This window comes from Desmodus rotundus, chromosome 5, assembly GCF_022682495.2.
Source record: "Desmodus rotundus isolate HL8 chromosome 5, HLdesRot8A.1, whole genome shotgun sequence".
NCBI classification, from domain to species: domain Eukaryota; kingdom Metazoa; phylum Chordata; class Mammalia; order Chiroptera; family Phyllostomidae; genus Desmodus; species Desmodus rotundus.
Genome location: NC_071391.1, coordinates 50,511,001 through 50,528,503, shown reverse-complemented (window position 1 = coordinate 50,528,503; position 17,503 = coordinate 50,511,001). Strand labels below are relative to the sequence as shown.

Below are 17,503 nucleotides of genomic sequence, written 5' to 3'. Positions count from 1 at the left end.
CTCATTGAGGTAGCAAAAGTAGATGATTGAGAATTTGCAAGTCTGAATCAGGTTTTCTTATTCTAAATCCTAGTACTTTTAAAAGCATTTATTAACTTACTAAAGTGGACTCTCACTTGGTTTATTTCAGATGCCTAAAGTTCCTGGGAAGTCGACATCCGACCCTGGTGCTTCCCTTGGTGCCAGAGCTCCTGAGCACCCACCCATATTTTGATACAGCTGAACCAGACATGGACGATCCAGCATGTATCCTCTGTGCCTGGGACAGATTCTGCTGACTTGACAGGGGATTCTAGCATCTTTTTCTGTAGTGTAGCTTAGCCACTCTGATGTTATTTTTTTCATTTCTTTCAGTTAAGAGTGTATGCTGAGGGAGCCTTGTGGTTGTTCTCAGATTTCTTTCTTGATTTTACAGTAATTCGCCTTTACCATTTAATACTAATAATTTTTTACACCATTTATTGAGCACCTACTATATTCCACATACTGTTTAAATGCTTTATACATTTTATCACTGGTCTTCCAAGCAACCTTGGAAAGAGGAATTATTCCCAGCTTACAGATGAGAAAACTGAGGCTCAGAGAGGCTAAATACCTCTCCAGACATCTTTGGTGTTAAAGACTGTGGACTTTCTCCTATGTCTTATTCCATGTTTAATTTGATCTGCAACCTGAATGAGTGGATGGGGCTGAGCTCCTCCGCCTCTGTTACAAGTTCATTGGGTTTGTGACAGCCATGGACAGAATGCTGTGCAATTCAGTTGTTTTCCAGTCACGGGAATACATTTATATCAGTGCATCCACGCTTTCCCATGGTTCTTTTTACTCTGTGGCAGATCCTTGGTGAAGTTTAGGGGTATTTATTGGGACTTGGGGGTTAGCCAAATAACTGGCTGTTTTCAGATGACCATTGTATTCTCTCTTAATTCCTACATGTATTTTAGAGCCTGCTTTTTTTACTTCCGACAAAATGCTTATGATACAGAATTATAAATTGTTTATAATTTTTGAGGATTGTATGATATTCCATCAAGTAGATGAAGCACAAGTTGTACAGTTATTCTCCTGGTTTGGGATATTTACGTTATTTCTGATTATTTGCTATTATAAACTTTTCTGTGCTATTTGATTATTCACTAGAATAGATTTCGAGATGTGGAATTACTCAACATTCGTAAGACTCTTATTGTCTAGTACCAAATTCTTACCAAAGGGATCGTACCAGTATGGATTTTAGTAGTCATTGTACCAAAAGTTTCCATTTGTAAGTATTCTCAACAGCATCAGGGATTATTTTTAAAAAACCTTTAGTAATTGGGATAGTTTGAAGTAGTATAATCTGTCTTTGAATTTGCACTTCATTATTAGAAAATTACAGTTATTGATGGGAATATTGGGGGTGGGAACTGGGGACATCAGACTCTGGCCAAACTCTTCTTTTTATACTTCCAGTTTTACTTAACTCACTCATCCATCAGACATTGCAGTTTTGGTTCTTATCTTCAATGCTGCTAAAACCTGTCCAACAATGCCAGCATTGTTCTCGGATCATACCTTCAGGCACTATGCCTACCTCCGGGACAGTCTTTCTCATCTGGTTCCTGCCTTGAGGGTATGTTGAAAACATCTTTTGTCCTTGTTTTTGTTTTTTTGACTTTTTGGTTCTTTGTGGTTGTTAAATAGCAGAAAGTAGACTGTATTATTTTGTGAAAACTCATTGTCTTTCTCTCTTGGGCTCTCTCCCATTGTGTTATACTTTGCTTACTATCTTTTAAGAAGATTCATTTTTTAGATGTCCCTATAATATTATGCTATGTTAGGCAAGAAAAAGGGAATCCAGAACAATCTAACCAAGGATTAGATTGTGATGTATTTTAACAGTTGTAATACATAAAGCCATGGTTCTCAAAGAGTTTATTTTTAATAATAAAAACTATTATTTTTAAAATCTTAGAGCTACAGAAAGAAAAAAATATTTTTTAAAAAGTATTGATTCACTTTTAGAGAGAGGGGAGCGGAAGGAGAAAGAGAGGGAGAGAAACATTAATGTGCAAAGATAAATCAATCTGTTGCCTCTTGCACAGCCCAACTGGGGACCTGGCCCACAACCCAGACTGGGAATCGAACCAATGACCTTCGGATTGCAAGCTGGCACTCAATCCACTGAGCCACAGCAGCCAGGGCAAAAAGAAAAACACTTTAAAATGAACCATAGTGATAACAATAGAAAACACTTCATGAATGCTAACTGTGCGCAGGCACTTTTTAACGCTCTTTATTTGTATTAACTAATCCCAGCTTAGGTTACTGTAAATAACTTTATTTAGAATAATATATTGGGTTGGCCCAAAGAGTTCATTTGTTTTTTCAGTAAGATGGCTCTAGTCATGCTTATTTGTTTTTAACTTAATTCAAAACAATTTTGTTAGACTCTATTGTGACAGCTGTCATATCAGCATGCATTAGAAAAATTTAATCAGAATTGAATTCTTATGGAGCCATTTTAATATTGAAGATGGAAGAAATAATGCAACATATTCATATTATGCTTTATTATTTAAAAAAGTAAAAATGCAACTGAAATGCAAAAAAAAAATGATTTGTGCAGTATATGGAGAATGTGCTGTGACTGATTGAATGTGTCAGAAGTGGTTTGTGAAGTTTCATGCTGGAGATTTGTTGTTGGATGATGCTCCATGGTTGGGTAGACCAGTTGAAGTTGATAACGATCAAATCGAGACATTAATTGAGACCAGTCAATGTTACAACACATGGAAGATAGCTGACATACTCAAAGTATCCAAATCAATAAAGTTTTGGTAAAAATGAAAAATATGTCATTTATTTTATGGAAAAAACTAAATGGACTTTTTGGCCAACTCAATATGTACATGTTAGAAAATTTAAACTGTATGGAAGGTATAAAATTAAAAGTGAAATTCTCTTTGCTCTCCCCTCCCCATCCTTTTCTTGACAAAATACCACTTTTAGTAGTAAGAACAAGAATTATCATTATGTAAAACATTTTTATAAACTAATTTATGAATAAATCATCACTCTTCTATGAAGTGAAAGATCAAATAAAGTTTAAAAATAAATGTGATAAGATTAATTTTTAGCCCCATTTCTATGGTTAGCCCATTTATGTCAGTTAGCAATAGAAAATAATAGTATACCATTCTCTCTTCTTTTCCTCCTTGGAGCTTGTGGCTATGTTGAGTAGACCATGTTCGTTTTCTCTCTCTTTCCCTTTCTCCCACTGAAGCTGGGGAAGGAGAGAGTGTTAATTACAGAATCACTTAGCCTTTCGTTCCCTTTGCTTTGTTTGGCTTTTTTCTTTTGGTTTGTGTTATGAAAAGTTGAGCCACAGAATTTGTTGGCACTATATAATCCCACTGTGTTTGCTTAGTTGCCAGGTAGGAAACTAGTGTCATCAGCCGTTTCCCCCAATATCACGCCTCATGAGGATCCTTCCCATCAGTTCCTGCAGCAGAGTCTGGAAAGGGTGTACAGTCTTCAGCACCTGGACCCTCAGGGAACCCAGGAACTGCTAGAGTTCACCATCAGGTAAGGTGATCATCCCTTCGACAGAGTTAACATTGTTATTGTGCTCAGCTTGACCATTTTGATTTCCAGTGTTTGTTATAGGCTAGTTTTTCTGATAGGCTACAGGCTAGTGAGTGTATAGTCCTACACTCACACATGGTTTTATGATCTGTTTATGTACAAAGAAAAACTCTGTACATGACCAGATGGATGATTAGTACAAAACTAGAAAGAGTTACAAAGAAGCTGTTTTTAACTTTTCTTCCCTTGTGTATGATTTAGGATGTGATAAAAAATGCAAAATAACTGGTTTTGAAACAGGATAGTGAGAACCTAGGAAAATCCCTTGGCAAGTGGAATAGGGAAACTGAGACAGATAGCTGCACCCAGTGGCTGGGCATTTACAGCCAGGTGCGGATGTTCACCAGGGTGGAAGACCGCAGTGCCTGGCAGGGGGCAAAACTGGGAAAACAAGGACCTTACCCCCTTCTCCCCTGGCCTTTCCTCCCTGGAGATAACATCTAGGCCTCAGTTGCATTTCAGCTCCAGGCCCAGAAAAGCAGCAAAACTATGTGGGTGATGCCAGGACTAAGTGCAATGACTAAAGACCCTGCCCTGTTACTGTCCAATCAGAGAAGACTTTATGACCCTGAAAGGGCTCACCTGGAGAACTAATGAATATTTTACTGACACCTTCCCCTGAGACCTCCCCTGAGAATCCCACCTACAAGAAAGAGATATAATTCTCAGATAAAGGACCCAGGGCATACCCTTCCTCTGGAGAGCAGGCCTCCCCATTTTCTTTCCTTTCTTCTCCTCTCCACTACTTCTTCCTTTGCCACTTCTTTCTTTATAGGCAGGTGTCTCCTAAACCCTGGCAGCTTGTCCCAGGTAAATCCCCTGAACCTGTCCCTAAAGCCCCTTTTCTCTGAGTTCCCAGTGAGCTAAAGCAGCCCAGCCTAGGCTGTCTTGTTGCTTCTTCTTTGCTAAGCCCATCCTGGTTTCTCTGTCCCCAGCCTTAATAAAGGTACCCTAATAGTCACCTGGACTTGTGTTGTGAAATCTCTCCTACACGAAGTCAAGAGCCCACATACTACAGCTGGCCCTAGGCAGACCCGCTCAGGGCCAGACCCTTTCAGATAACAGTTTAAACAGGAGAAAAGGTTAATTCTCTCTCCTAGGCAGGGCAGAGTTAAGATGGTCACCAGTGGCCTAGGCCTAAGGACCCAAACTCTCTCTCCTTTGTGTTCCTGCAGGAAAAAGGAAAGAGCAGGAGAACAATATCATTTCTACCTCCACCCTCTGTAAAGACACTTCCCCAAAGTTGCATGTTTTAATTTTGCTTGCATCTCATTGACTAGAACTTGAGCTACAAGGCTCTGTCTAGCTGTAAGGAGCTAGGAAATACAGTCTTTATGTTGTGTGACCAGTGCTTAGTTAACATTTGGTGACCTTGTTACTTAGGGAGAAGGGGAGGATATTGGGAAACAACCAGCAGACTCTGCCAGATCTTATTAAATGTCCTGAATGATATGCAAAGAATCGAAAGGGCCCTTAGCAAGAGCAATATCTGTCTGCTTTTGTAAATAAGGTTTGATTGAAACAGAACCACACTTTTAGGTACTATCTTGGGCTGCTTTCATGCTGTAATGGCAGAGTTGAGTAGTTGCCATGGAGACTGCATGGCCTGCAAAACCTAAAATATTTACAATCTGACCCTTTACAGAAAAAGTTTGCTGACTCTGAAGACATGCCTCTGTCACATTTTTTCCCACATCAGAGTGTTAGATTTAGAGGCCACTGTCTGAAGGTGTTAGTTTTGAGCCCAGGAAAATACTGTATTGGTCGGACTATAAGATGCACCCCCCCAATTGGGGGGCGGGTATGGGGGTTCGTCTTATAATCCGAATGTAGTTACCTGGCTCACTTGGTGGGGTAGGGTCGGTGGTGGAGCAGGGTTTTTTCCCTATTTTCCTCTTCTAAAACCTAGGTGCATCTTATGGTCCGGTGCGTCTTATAGTCAGAAAATTATGGTAAGCTCCATTTCCTGACTCAGGCCCACCTAAATAAACATTCAGGTTTTATCTTTGACAGGTTTTTTTCTTTATCCTTTTAGCACTAAAGCAAGTGCAAAATGCACAGAAGTAAGTCAATTTGGTCATCAGTTGGCCATCAGTAGGTGCTCAGTAAACACCCCTTGATTTGAGTGGTCCTCATGATCTGGGTTTTATGAGGTGATAGCCCTGGTGGGCTTCCGGCTGGTCAGATCTGTTCTAGCACTGTGGTCAGGCCTGGGAGCTACTTTGTGACTTAAGTGTGTTCTGAGGAGTATGGCCAGACAGGGAAAGACTCAGGAAAGAAAGCAGATGGTGTCGCTGTCATTGATGACCAATGACATTTCACAAATATAATTGCAGTTAGATGTTGTTCCCATTTCACAGAGAAGAAATGGAAATTTGGGGAAGTAAAGCAATTTACTAGGAAGTGGCAGAACCAGGATTTAAATCTAGATTTGTTTGACTCTAAAATTGATTTTCTGTGATACGCAGCAGTGAAGAGGATTTCTGTATCAAGTGGAGAATAGATCAGTTGGCCCCTCGGGTTCTTCAGAACTTAGAGTATATGACAAGTTTGTCTAAGGACTGAAGGACACAACTTGCCTTACCTGTAAAAAACAAAAACAAAGGCATAAGTAAAATAAACAAGCTAACAGCATATGATCTTAGTGATGTACATCATTTAGGGAAGGAGCATCAACACACCTGGATCTTTCAGAACTCACTGTCAACACCAGTGGTAGAACTCCATCATCTCCCTGTACCTGTGCAAATCTTTTGGCCAATACTGTGGTACGAAATAGTAGGAAAGCTCATCCACATACGTGTATACCCTTCTGTCACATCTAAGGTTAAGCCCACATTGCATGTAAAACTCTTAACAAAAAATATGGGCTAATGCTTACTACCAGTGATTGGGACAGAGTAATTTCTTAACTGAGTATCTGCATGAAAGTGTAGTCATGGAAAAGTTAGGCATCCTGTCCACACTTTTATATATTTCTGAGGATCAGATTGTTCACAGGTTGCTAAAGGCACATATCATCACTTACCTGGATACAAGCAAAGTCTCCTTGTGGATCACAGTGGTGTTTACCATGACATCTTTGTCAGGAGCCTGAAAAACACATTTAAAATAAACAATGTTAAAATCTATGGGCCCGTCTTTTCTACTAGACACTGCAAATGGCACTGCAGATGACACTGTTCAGTGCCATCACTACACGACCTATCCTCAACTTTACCTGAATTCTTGCCGCACGCCAGGGTCTGTGCCTTTGTACTAAACACCATCATCTCTTCCCTGCTCACCTGTGACAACTGCATGGTTACTCCTGTGACACACAGCTCCATCAGCATTACTTGGATATCCCCAAATGGCTCAACACTCACGTGGTTAAATATAAGTCTCTCAAAATATAAAATGTTATGTCACCATGATTGCCAGAATGATAAAGCACTATTGTTGCTTACCTGAATACCTGAAATAAATCACGTGCTAAAACAAGTTTAGCCCATCGATGTCACTTACCTGGACATGGGGGTATCACATGGTCTGATGTGGTAGAGACACACATCGTCATTTACCCGGATGTGAGACATGTCTGGCGTTAACCATCTAAGTTCATCTTGATCTCTTCACAAGACCTGGAAAAACATGTGATGTACGTGTGCAAACACAGTCCTTGTTGCAGCAGGACACCTCGGAATACCCGGACACTTCCTTTTCAAAGAGAACATCAGCTCTACCTGAATACTTGCAGAACTCCAAGGTCAAGACCATTATCAGATATGACAACAGTTCATGATGGGACACTTACAAAATTTCCATGGTTACTGCTTTAGTTTGGAACATTACGAAAATTACCTAGATAATGACAATCCCTCATTACTTACAGGGATAAAGAAAATTTTCTCTTGAATATAAAATGAATAACCTCAAGGTTGCTTGATTGGTAAGAGCTATCATTTACTATCTGACTATCTACAGAGAGAAAAGGGTAACCTCAGTTGTTAGGGAAACCATCATCACTTACTTAGCAATCTGGAGATCAGATGGCTGGTGCTGTGGTTTAAGCCCGCTTCGTCACTTACCTGCACAACGGCAGCATCCTGTATTAATGATTTCCTCGCGGGACCCTGAGAGGCATTATGAAATGTGTGTGAATGACATAACTTTCTATACTAGGGCACCCATGAATAACTTTGTTCATTATGAGACACATCAGCTCTACATGTATACTTGCAGAAATCCAAAGTCTACACCAGTGTCACAAAATCATCACTCCTGGACGGGACACCTGTGAAAATCCTATGATTAATACTTTGTTGGGGAAAGCCACGATAAGTACTTGTGTGCCTGCAGCCCTTTAATATTCACAGTATAAAACCTAAATTTTCTCTAAAATATAAAAGTGTAAACTCATGGTTAATAGAGTTGGCCAGGAATCCATCATATCTTACCTGAATACCTGCAACAAAATCATGGTAACAAGAAGTGTTAGCACACACCATCCCTTAGCCAGATATGTGAGGATCAGATGGTCCATGTGGTGCATAGGCTCACAGCAGCCCTTACCTCAATACCAGCAATGTCCCCCCACCCATTACTTGCCACTGACAGGCTCACTTTGATCTCTTGGAATGCCCTGAAAAAAACACATTGTGGAAAATATGTTTGCTACAAATTTCCTTGTCACTGGGATCATTTTGGAACCCATCAACATTACCTGCATTCCTGCAGAACTCTGAGGTTAAACACTGGTAAGATGTATCTTTCTCTCTTGAAAGGATACCTGCAAATATTCCATGGTTAATGACTCAGGTAGAACAATGTGATAAACTACCTGGACACTCACAATCTGTCTACCAATGGGAGTGAAAAATGCCTGTTTATACAGGAACACAGGGAAAACTAGTGCCTGCTAGTTTTATTAGGGACAAATCACCTTCTACTAGCCAAAAATTAGGGAAGCACGAGAGTCTTAAAAATGATCACATTGACATCTGAAAACAAGAACATCTACAATGAGCTTAGGTCACATCATTACATACCTGTGTTACACCAAAGACCTGAACAGGATATTTGCAAAAAAATTTGGTAACACAAGTGTTAGGGATGCCATCCTCACTTATCTACATGAAGATCGTGCAATCCGTACTGTGGTTTAGACCCACATCCTCACTTCACCTCCATACCCACTCTCTGCCTTGCTAACTACCACTTGATAGGTAGTTGTCTTCACATGTACCTGAAAAAGGTGTGGAATATGTGTTTGGTACCCATCTTATGCTGCCCATATATCTGCAGATTCCTTGGTCAGTTGTATCATTTTGAAACTCAACAGGGTTACCTGGATAATTGCAGAAACCTGAGGTTAAAGCCTAGTAGAGACATTTTCTTGAAGGGGTGCCTGCAAAAATCTCATGGTCAATAACGTAGTGATATCAGGACCATATGATAAATTACCTGGATGTCTGCCTGTCCATCTATCCTATGGGTATATAAAACACAATCTCTGAGCAGAAAGACAGTAACATCCCATGCTTGTTAGTATTGTTTGTGTCAAATCAATTCTGAACAGCATACATGCCTTGAATGAGTTAATAGAGAGTCCTGAAAACATCATTCTTCACATACAACAAAATAAGACCGCTCTCATGAGTTAATGTTACATACTCTTACATGTGTATGCTAGGACAAGACGTAACATGATAGCTGCAAAACGATAATGTTGTGTTAGGGAAACCATACTCACGTGCATAGATTTCTGAAGATCACATGGCTTATAAGGATGCTTAAGACAGCATGTCACCACTTACCTGTAATGGTCATTATGAGCTTCACCATGGTATCTACACTGCAACCTGGAAAACACATGACATACATGTGTAAAGTCATAGCTTCTAAACCTGGATCCTGAAAATAGCCTTGTTCTGTGCCACCACTGCAGACCCATCAGCTCTACCTGGCATCTTGCAGTCCTCTAAGATCCATGCCATTGTTAGAGACACCATCGTCTGTTGGCTGCTCATGTAAAAAATGAATCAAGTTTTTAATGTTACTTGGAGATCCATGATGATTACATGGATATCTGCAATTCGCTCAATACTGTGGTTAAACATAAATTTTCTCTTAAAATCAAACTGTAGATTAAATATGGTTGTTAGTGTCTATAAGGTCTCTCTAATATCTTACCTGACTCCCTGTAAAAATATGGTAACAGTTGGTGTGAGGAGACATTATCACTTACTGAGATAGATGAGTGTTAGGTGATCTAGGCTGTGGTTAAGGCCCACAGCATCACTAACCTCTATAGCAACAGTGTCCAATGTTAACAACTGTAGTAGCCTTACCCCGAGTTGCTGTCATTAATCTGGAAAAAAACCCCATTGTAGCAAATGTGGCTGGTATGTGTCTCATTCTTCTTTACGCCAGTAAATTCCTTTGGTCTTGTATCATTTTGGGACCCATTAACACTATCTATAGACGTACTTGCAGAACGCCAGGGTCAAACCCTGGGAAGAGACACCTTCTGTTCCTGCTGGGATACTGGCAATAAGATACTGGTTAATCAAGCTGTGAAGGACAGTTGGAAAAATTACATGAATATCTGCTTCTCTGTCTGTCATTAGTAATGTTCAGTACGTATTCTCTTTAATAAAAATATCATTCTCATTATTAGTATTATGAAGAGATTCTTTTCTAAGCTACATACATGACAAAACAGGTAAATATAAGAGTCTCTGAGACATTATTTTTTAAAATACTGAAATTGAGAATGTCTATAATGAGTTAATGTCACATCATCTCATCCTGTAAACGAGCAAAGACATTAACAGGTTACCTGCAAAAAACACGTGGTGTGATAAGAGCCACCAACTGCACTCACCGAGATACGTGAAGATCAAATGGTCTGTAATGGGGAAAGAACCACTTTCTCACATACCTGCTTGCTCTCAAGGCCCCAGTCACAACCATGAAATCACAAGTTCGTTGTGATGTCATGACTGCTGGAACCTTTAAAACTCATATATGATGATACTCTGGTTTCTCTTCAGATCGTATAAATCTTTCGCCTCTAACTAAAGATTTCCGTGGAGAGGAACAACTCTGAGTCTTAACCTAATTTTTTGAGGCCTTGTTTTGGCAAGGCTAAAAAAACCCAACAAAAACAAAAACTCATATATGAGAAGTGTGTCTAAGGACTGATGGGCACAACTTGCCTTACCCATAAAAAACAAAAACAAGTAAAAATGAACAAACAAAAAAGCCAACAGCAAATGATTTTAGTCATGTACTTCCTTTAGGGAGGAAGCATCAACCCACCCTGGATCTTTCAGAACTCAATGTCAACACCAGTGTTAGAAACCCATTATCTCTTTGTACCTGTGCAGATCTCAGTACCGTGGTGAGAAGTAGTAGAACATGTGGGATGGGCAAGCGCAGGTTTGCAATTGTGAGTGTGAAACACAGAGTTTATTCCTGTATTATTATTATTATTTTTAAACATTTCCATACAAACAACTATAAACCTTTGTTTGCCCACCCCCTATATTTTCTGTAGTTGTTGAAAACTGAAATGTTATCAAGTTTCATACAGAATGCTCTCTGTTTAGGACTCTGGTCATTTACCTATTAGCACTAGTTTAAAACAAACTTCATCATTTAGACAATGCCCTTTGTGATAATCCAGGCAGCCGTTTTACCCAACCGAGATCTCACCTATAGAAAGTAAGCCCTGGATGATGTAGCTCAGTGGATTGAGTGCCAGCCTGTGAACCAAAGGGTCACGGGTTCAATTACCAGTCAGGGCACATGCCTGGGTTTTGGGCCAGGTCCCCAGTAAGGGGCGTGCAAGAGGCAACCACACATTGATGTTTCTCTCCCTCTCTTTCTCCTTCCCTTTCTCTTTCTCTAAAAATAAATAAGTAAAATCTTTTTTTAAAAAAGAAAGTCTACTGTAGTTCTGTAAGGGCTCTGGGAGGCGATTGCATGTTTGTTTCTAGAACTTGACATAAGTCCTTTGTCTTCACCATTGTACCTTGGGTGCCTTATAGGAGCTCAGTAAATATTTGTTGAAAACTTTAGCTGTGAAAGCTTTACCAGGAATGAAGTCTTTTAAGATTTTTGTAGATTTTTTTTATGGACATACCTCACCTGCAGATGTATAGATTTGATGTTTCGTAAGGCTTTGCTAGCTTGGTCATGACAATAGCCATTATCTATCAAGTGCCCACTATGCACCCACTCCTTTAAATGCTTAATGTACATTCTTTTAAATGTGCATTAATTTAAAAGCAATCCCATGAGAATTACCTTATTTTATAATGAGTGAGAGAGCTGGGGTTTATCCGTTTGCTGTGGTTTTCCATCATATGCCAGGCGTTTCAGTGGGCGGAAGGAACACGATAGTAAACAAGACAATCTGCCGTGAAGACTTTGCAGCCTGGTTGGGGAATTAGCTAGGTAAATAAGATGTAGTATCGTGCTTTCCACACCACAGTACAGTAAGTACAGGAGAACTTATACTTCTAGGGGACCAGAAGAGGCACCTAATCCTGCCTTGGATGATCTAATCAGTGACCTGAAGAATGAATAGAAGATGGTCCAGTGAAGAATAGAGCATATCAGGGACTCGGTATCGGAAAGTCCTGGACTAAAACGTGGGTCTTTCTAGCCCTTCTCTTTGGTTCCACTGCTGTCTCTGGTTAACAGTTTGTATGACATGAAACATCTAGTGTAACGAAACTTCTAATCCAAAGGGCTTGGCTCAAGTCTCTCTTTTATCACTTCCTAGGTCCATAATCTCAGGCTCAATTCCCCGATCTATAAATTGAGGGTGCTGTGAAGGTCTTGGGAGTGTTGTGAAGATTATAATATGTGGAAAGTATTTTGAGAATAGTAGTTATATAGATAATAGTATAGCATTTATGAAATTTTGCTTTAAAATTTAAATCTAATTGTGGCTCATTTGGCACAGTAGACAGGGTCTTGATATTTTATAAATCCAGTTCAATTTTATGAATGTAATCATGTTTACATTCATTGGTGGAGAGAAGGGATTGTCTTTTTAAGGAATGCTACAGTCATTTGTTCTTTCAAACACTAAACCAGTTTTCAGAATTCATATTTTTTATGTAAGTCCACTAAGGTGTTGTTACTGGGAATACATATTATTGTTTCAGAAACCATACCATGTTAGAAATGTTTCATAATAGAGATTGCTTTTTTGTAGTAAAACAGCTTATTTGAATTTGAAACAGGTGGGGCTTCATTTATCTTGTATCAATAGGAATACATTTCTTTCAAAGCAGTAAGTTAACTTTGCAAGCCAGAAGGGATTGGCAAGAAGTATTCAAAGTGATGAAAAGCAAGGACCTACAGCCAACATCACTCTACCCAGCAAAGCTATCGTTTAGAATCCAAGGACATATAAAGAGCTTCCCAGACAAAAAAAAGCTAAAGAAGTTCATTACTACCAAGACAGTATTACATAAAATGTTAAAAGGTCTTCTTTAAGAAGAATTTTAAAAAGATCAAAAATATGAATAATAAAATGGTAATAAATACATATCAGTAATTGAATCTAAAAAAACAAAATAAATGAACAAAATAAAATAAATGAACAAAATAAAAAAACAAAATAAATGCAGCATAACAGAAACAGAATCATAGTTACAGAAAACATTTTGATGGTTGCCGGATGGGAGGAGGTTAGGGGAATGGGTGAAAAGGTGAAGGGATTAAGAAGTACCAGTTGGTAGTTACAGAATAGTCATGAGGATGTTAAATACAGCATGGGGAATGTAGTCAGTATTAGCTACGGGGTCTGGCAGAAGTAACACCTGCTTGAGTGTGGTTGGTAGGGTAATAATATGGGTGTAATAATTTATAGTTTTAATTTGAACATTTCACCTAACGTGTCACGTGCTTGCATGTGATATCATGTGATATCACAGAATTACATTCGTATGGTTTTGCAATAAAAAAGGGATGCTTCTCTCCCTCTATTTCTCCCTCCCTTCTCCTCTCTCCAAAATTAAATAAATGAGTAAGCGAGTAAATAAATAAATAAATCTGTCTGTCTATCTTGTGGGGGGAACGTTATTTGTGCCGGGCCCTGTATAGTATCCAGTGGGTATGGGATTTATGAGGATGATCACTTCATCTGTGTAATGTCCGATCACTGAGCTATACACCTGAAACTATATTGTATATCAACTGAAATTGAAAAATAAAAAAATATTTTAAAAAATACACTTCTTTCCTTATGGGAGATTTTCAAGACATCAACCCTAAAGAACATGGGATTTCTTGGTTAAATTTTTAAAAATCCTCCTCTTGCTGTGCAGTTTCATGTCTCCAAGGAACAGTGCTTTTTTTTAGCTTGGAAACTAGTCTTGTAAGTAAAGAGGTGGAAATAAAATGCTTGCTGTTTGTACTCATCTGGGTGCAAAGAAAAGATAGCTTTTGAAAAGTCATCAGGATTTGGTACTCATTTTGCATTTGCTAACATTCCTTGTTATTCTGCCAAACTACTAAGAGACATTAATTGTAAATTGATGTTTAGAGATTGAAAGAAATGTTTAGTCAGAAACATTTGATTTACACATCCAGAGTCTTTTTTACTATTTTATGTGATAATTTTAAAATGAATTTCGCTTGTTATGTAAGCTTTAAAAAAAATGTAATATATGTAAATTTGTATTTTTATAACATTTTTTTAAAAATGCTATTTACTGCCATCATGTTGACTCAGGATTGCTACGGTGTGTGTTCCTGGGAGGGGCTCTTTTGCCCTGACACATCACTTCTCTAGAAATGTGGCTTAATATTTATCTGATTTTAAATCAGCTTTGATCTCATCTGTATTTGATATAGTTCATAATGATATGAAAAGATTTTTCATAGCAAGTGAATAAATGAAATGCAATATGATACGGTTGAAAAAGAAAAAGACTTTTGGAGTTAGACCTGAGTTCACGGCCTGTTTTTTTGCACACTACTTAAACTCTCATATTCAGTTTCCTTCTCAATGAAATTAGATTAATTGCAGTTCACATTGTAAGGATTCCATGAGCTCCAGTAAGAAAACACCTAGTACAGTGCACATAGAAAGTGTTGTTTGTAATCTTTTCCATGAAAGGGTCTATAGTCTCCTGATGGATGTCTGAACTGGTCCTTGAGGGTCGTGGGCACAAAGAGGTCCGGAGAGGAAACACTGGAACATAGAGCATTTTGCCCAGGACTAGCGAGTTTCCATTTTTTGTTTGTTCAGTAAGTCAGATTTCCCATGGCTAGTTGGGTTACATCTTGGTCCGTGCAGTTCAGAACAATTGCTACAGTGTGAGGGATGTAGACTGACTTAGCAATGGCGGCAGTCAGATAATGTACAGTCAGGTCAGTGTAACACCAGGCAGAATCTTCGTGGAAAGGAAACGGTTCAGAAGTAGACTGATTCAGGGCTGTCTTTTGTAAGAGAGATGTTAGAGATGGTAAAGAGAAAGAAAAATAGCACTTGACAGGTGTGACTAGCTGGTACAGGGTCTTGCCTTTTATTGCACTGGATTCCCACACATGAGCAGGCTTTCCAGAACCAGCTCAAGCCACCAAAACTTACAAGCAGTGATACATAATGTACAGCCCCCAATTTCTTCAATTACTTTGGGAATAGTTTACTTTGTTCCCCTTTCCAGAGCATCTTCTTCCTGGTATCAAGGTTCTTAGGAGGCAGCATTAGCTATCAAAACTTTGCCTGAGATTATAGGGAGGGGCTTACCCGATGGGGAGATATGTATAGGCTACTATGAATCCTAATACTATTGTGCTAGCCCTGAAACAGCTTTCCTCTTGACCCCATCTTCATTTCCAATAGTTACCATTTCCATATGAAGTTTTGATATTGCTGTTAAAAATGAGGCAGCTTTTTTTGAATTTTTTCTGAGATGGATTGTTAGGGGTCTCTGTCTCACTCTCACATACCCCTCCCCAAAAGAGATAAAAGAAAAGAAAAATAATACTTTTTTGTAGATGTATAGCGTATTTCTATAAGAATTCAAAAGAAACTGATAGTGTGGTTCCTCTAGAAGGGTGTACTGGATAGCAGTGCACAGGTATAGGAAGGTGGACTAATTTAATTGATATATATTCTTCAGTATCTTTTGAATTCTGTATCTTATCAGTGTAATTCTATAGGCATGTATTATCTATTCAAAAACTTAAAAACTTTTAAATTAGTAATTTGAGCCCCCAATACAACTGTTTTATCTGTGTGCCACTTTCTATTTTCTCATCCACAGGCAGATTTTTTTTGCTGATGCCACAAAAAATACTTGTCCATTTTATAAAACAATAGGAAAATAAAGCATAGTTGGAAGAAGGCACTAAAAAGCCCCTGAATACCTCTATCCAGAAAACCACTGTGCTATAGTTTTCTCCTATATATAGTTTTTACATGGTTGACATTATATACCTTCTTACCATTTTATATTTTAATGGCTGTAGAATATTTCATTGACTAGATATACAGTAATGTTTAAAATTCTTCTACCATTGAATATTTAAGTAGTTACTGAGTTATTTACTATAATAGTCCACACAATGAATATGAGGAGGCATTGAGCATTTTGTTTCTGTTGAAGATGCTTCTTAGAATTACTTCTCAGCATCCAGCTACTGATCAAAATACTTGACCATATGTGTGACTTTTAAAACATAATACAATTTTACTTTCCAAAAGAATTGTATCAGCTTAAACTGCTATCATAGTGTGAGTGAACCCCTTTCATTATAACCACCCCAGTACTGGGCGCTATTTTAAAAATTTATGACCAGTTTATTAGGTGTAAAATGGTAAAATGCTTTGACATGATTTTTATATTGCCATTATTTTCCTTATCCTATGTCTGTCTTGGGGTTTTGTTTACTACAGGGATCTGCAAAGACTTGGAGAACTTCAGTCTGAATTGGCAGGAGTTGCTGACTTCTCTGCTACGTATCTTCGGTGTCAACTTCTTCTCATCAAGGTAGGTTTGGGCCCATTATGCTTGTGAGTATGATGCTAAGAGAGTACTTTAACAGACCTGGCAGTGTTTGGGTTATACCTGGAAAAATATATTGTCTTCTGCAGCCACTTAGCAGTGGAGAATTATGCACTCTGTGGTGTAATTATACTTGACTCAAATTAAAGAGTTGTTAACTCATATAGGAATTTGAATTTTTAAAATTTGGTAGAATTCTTTCATCATGTAATTAGAGCAGATCAAATACACAGCCATTTTCTTTATAGGGTACCAAGGATTTTCATTGTTTTTCTAATTTGATTAGCAAAGAACTTATATGAACTTTTTTTTAATACTAATTTCACTTTGTCAAAGTAAAATTAGTTAAAAGTTGATCTTAAAAGGGCCAACTTGCTGGTGTTTCATACTAGGTAGTCAGATTATTTATTTACACAAAAAATTGGTACCCAAGAACCTGTTTCAGTTTACTGAATTGAAACCAGTTAAACTAGTTAGATAGCTTTCAGCTTCTGCAGCAGAGTGCAGAGCTTTGCTATAAATTTAGGCTTAAGATGTGGAAGAGCCCTTCTTACTTGGTAAGCCTTTATCTTGGCTTTAGTTCCAAATGTTGTTAGTCTTCAAAGTAATTAATGATATTTGTTCAAAGTCAGAATAAATGGAAGTCGGAAACTGGTTCCCACTGTAAGATGTGTGAGCATCGGGTTTTGCAAGTGTATATAGGCATGTGAAGGTGCGTGTGTACACCAGAGTAAGTTGGGATTTAAACAGCCCTTGTTCAGCAAGATAGATTTTTCAAATGTATATACTTGCATAACCACCACCACATTCAAGGTACAGCACATTTCCATTACCCCCAAAAAGTTCCTTTATGCCCC

The 17,503-nt window shown here is 38.4% G+C and overlaps 1 protein-coding gene and 1 non-coding gene across 3 annotated transcripts in view; both read left to right on the top strand.

Annotated features, from left to right (window-relative positions):
* INTS4 (integrator complex subunit 4) overlaps nucleotides 1–17,503 on the top strand; it is a 111,748-nt gene that overhangs the window by 72,548 nt on the left and 21,697 nt on the right. For both annotated transcript variants that reach the window (XM_053925291.2, XM_045181788.2), the window contains 4 exons: nucleotides 131–246; nucleotides 1,479–1,612; nucleotides 3,410–3,567; nucleotides 16,538–16,631. In XM_053925291.2, coding sequence (XP_053781266.1) covers nucleotides 131–246; nucleotides 1,479–1,612; nucleotides 3,410–3,567; nucleotides 16,538–16,631 — 502 coding nt within the window. The remainder of the gene's footprint in view (nucleotides 1–130; nucleotides 247–1,478; nucleotides 1,613–3,409; nucleotides 3,568–16,537; nucleotides 16,632–17,503) is intronic.
* Nucleotides 10,645–10,760, top strand: LOC112316118 (U5 spliceosomal RNA). Its single transcript, XR_002975960.2, has one exon. It is a non-coding gene; the product is annotated as a U5 spliceosomal RNA (small nuclear RNA).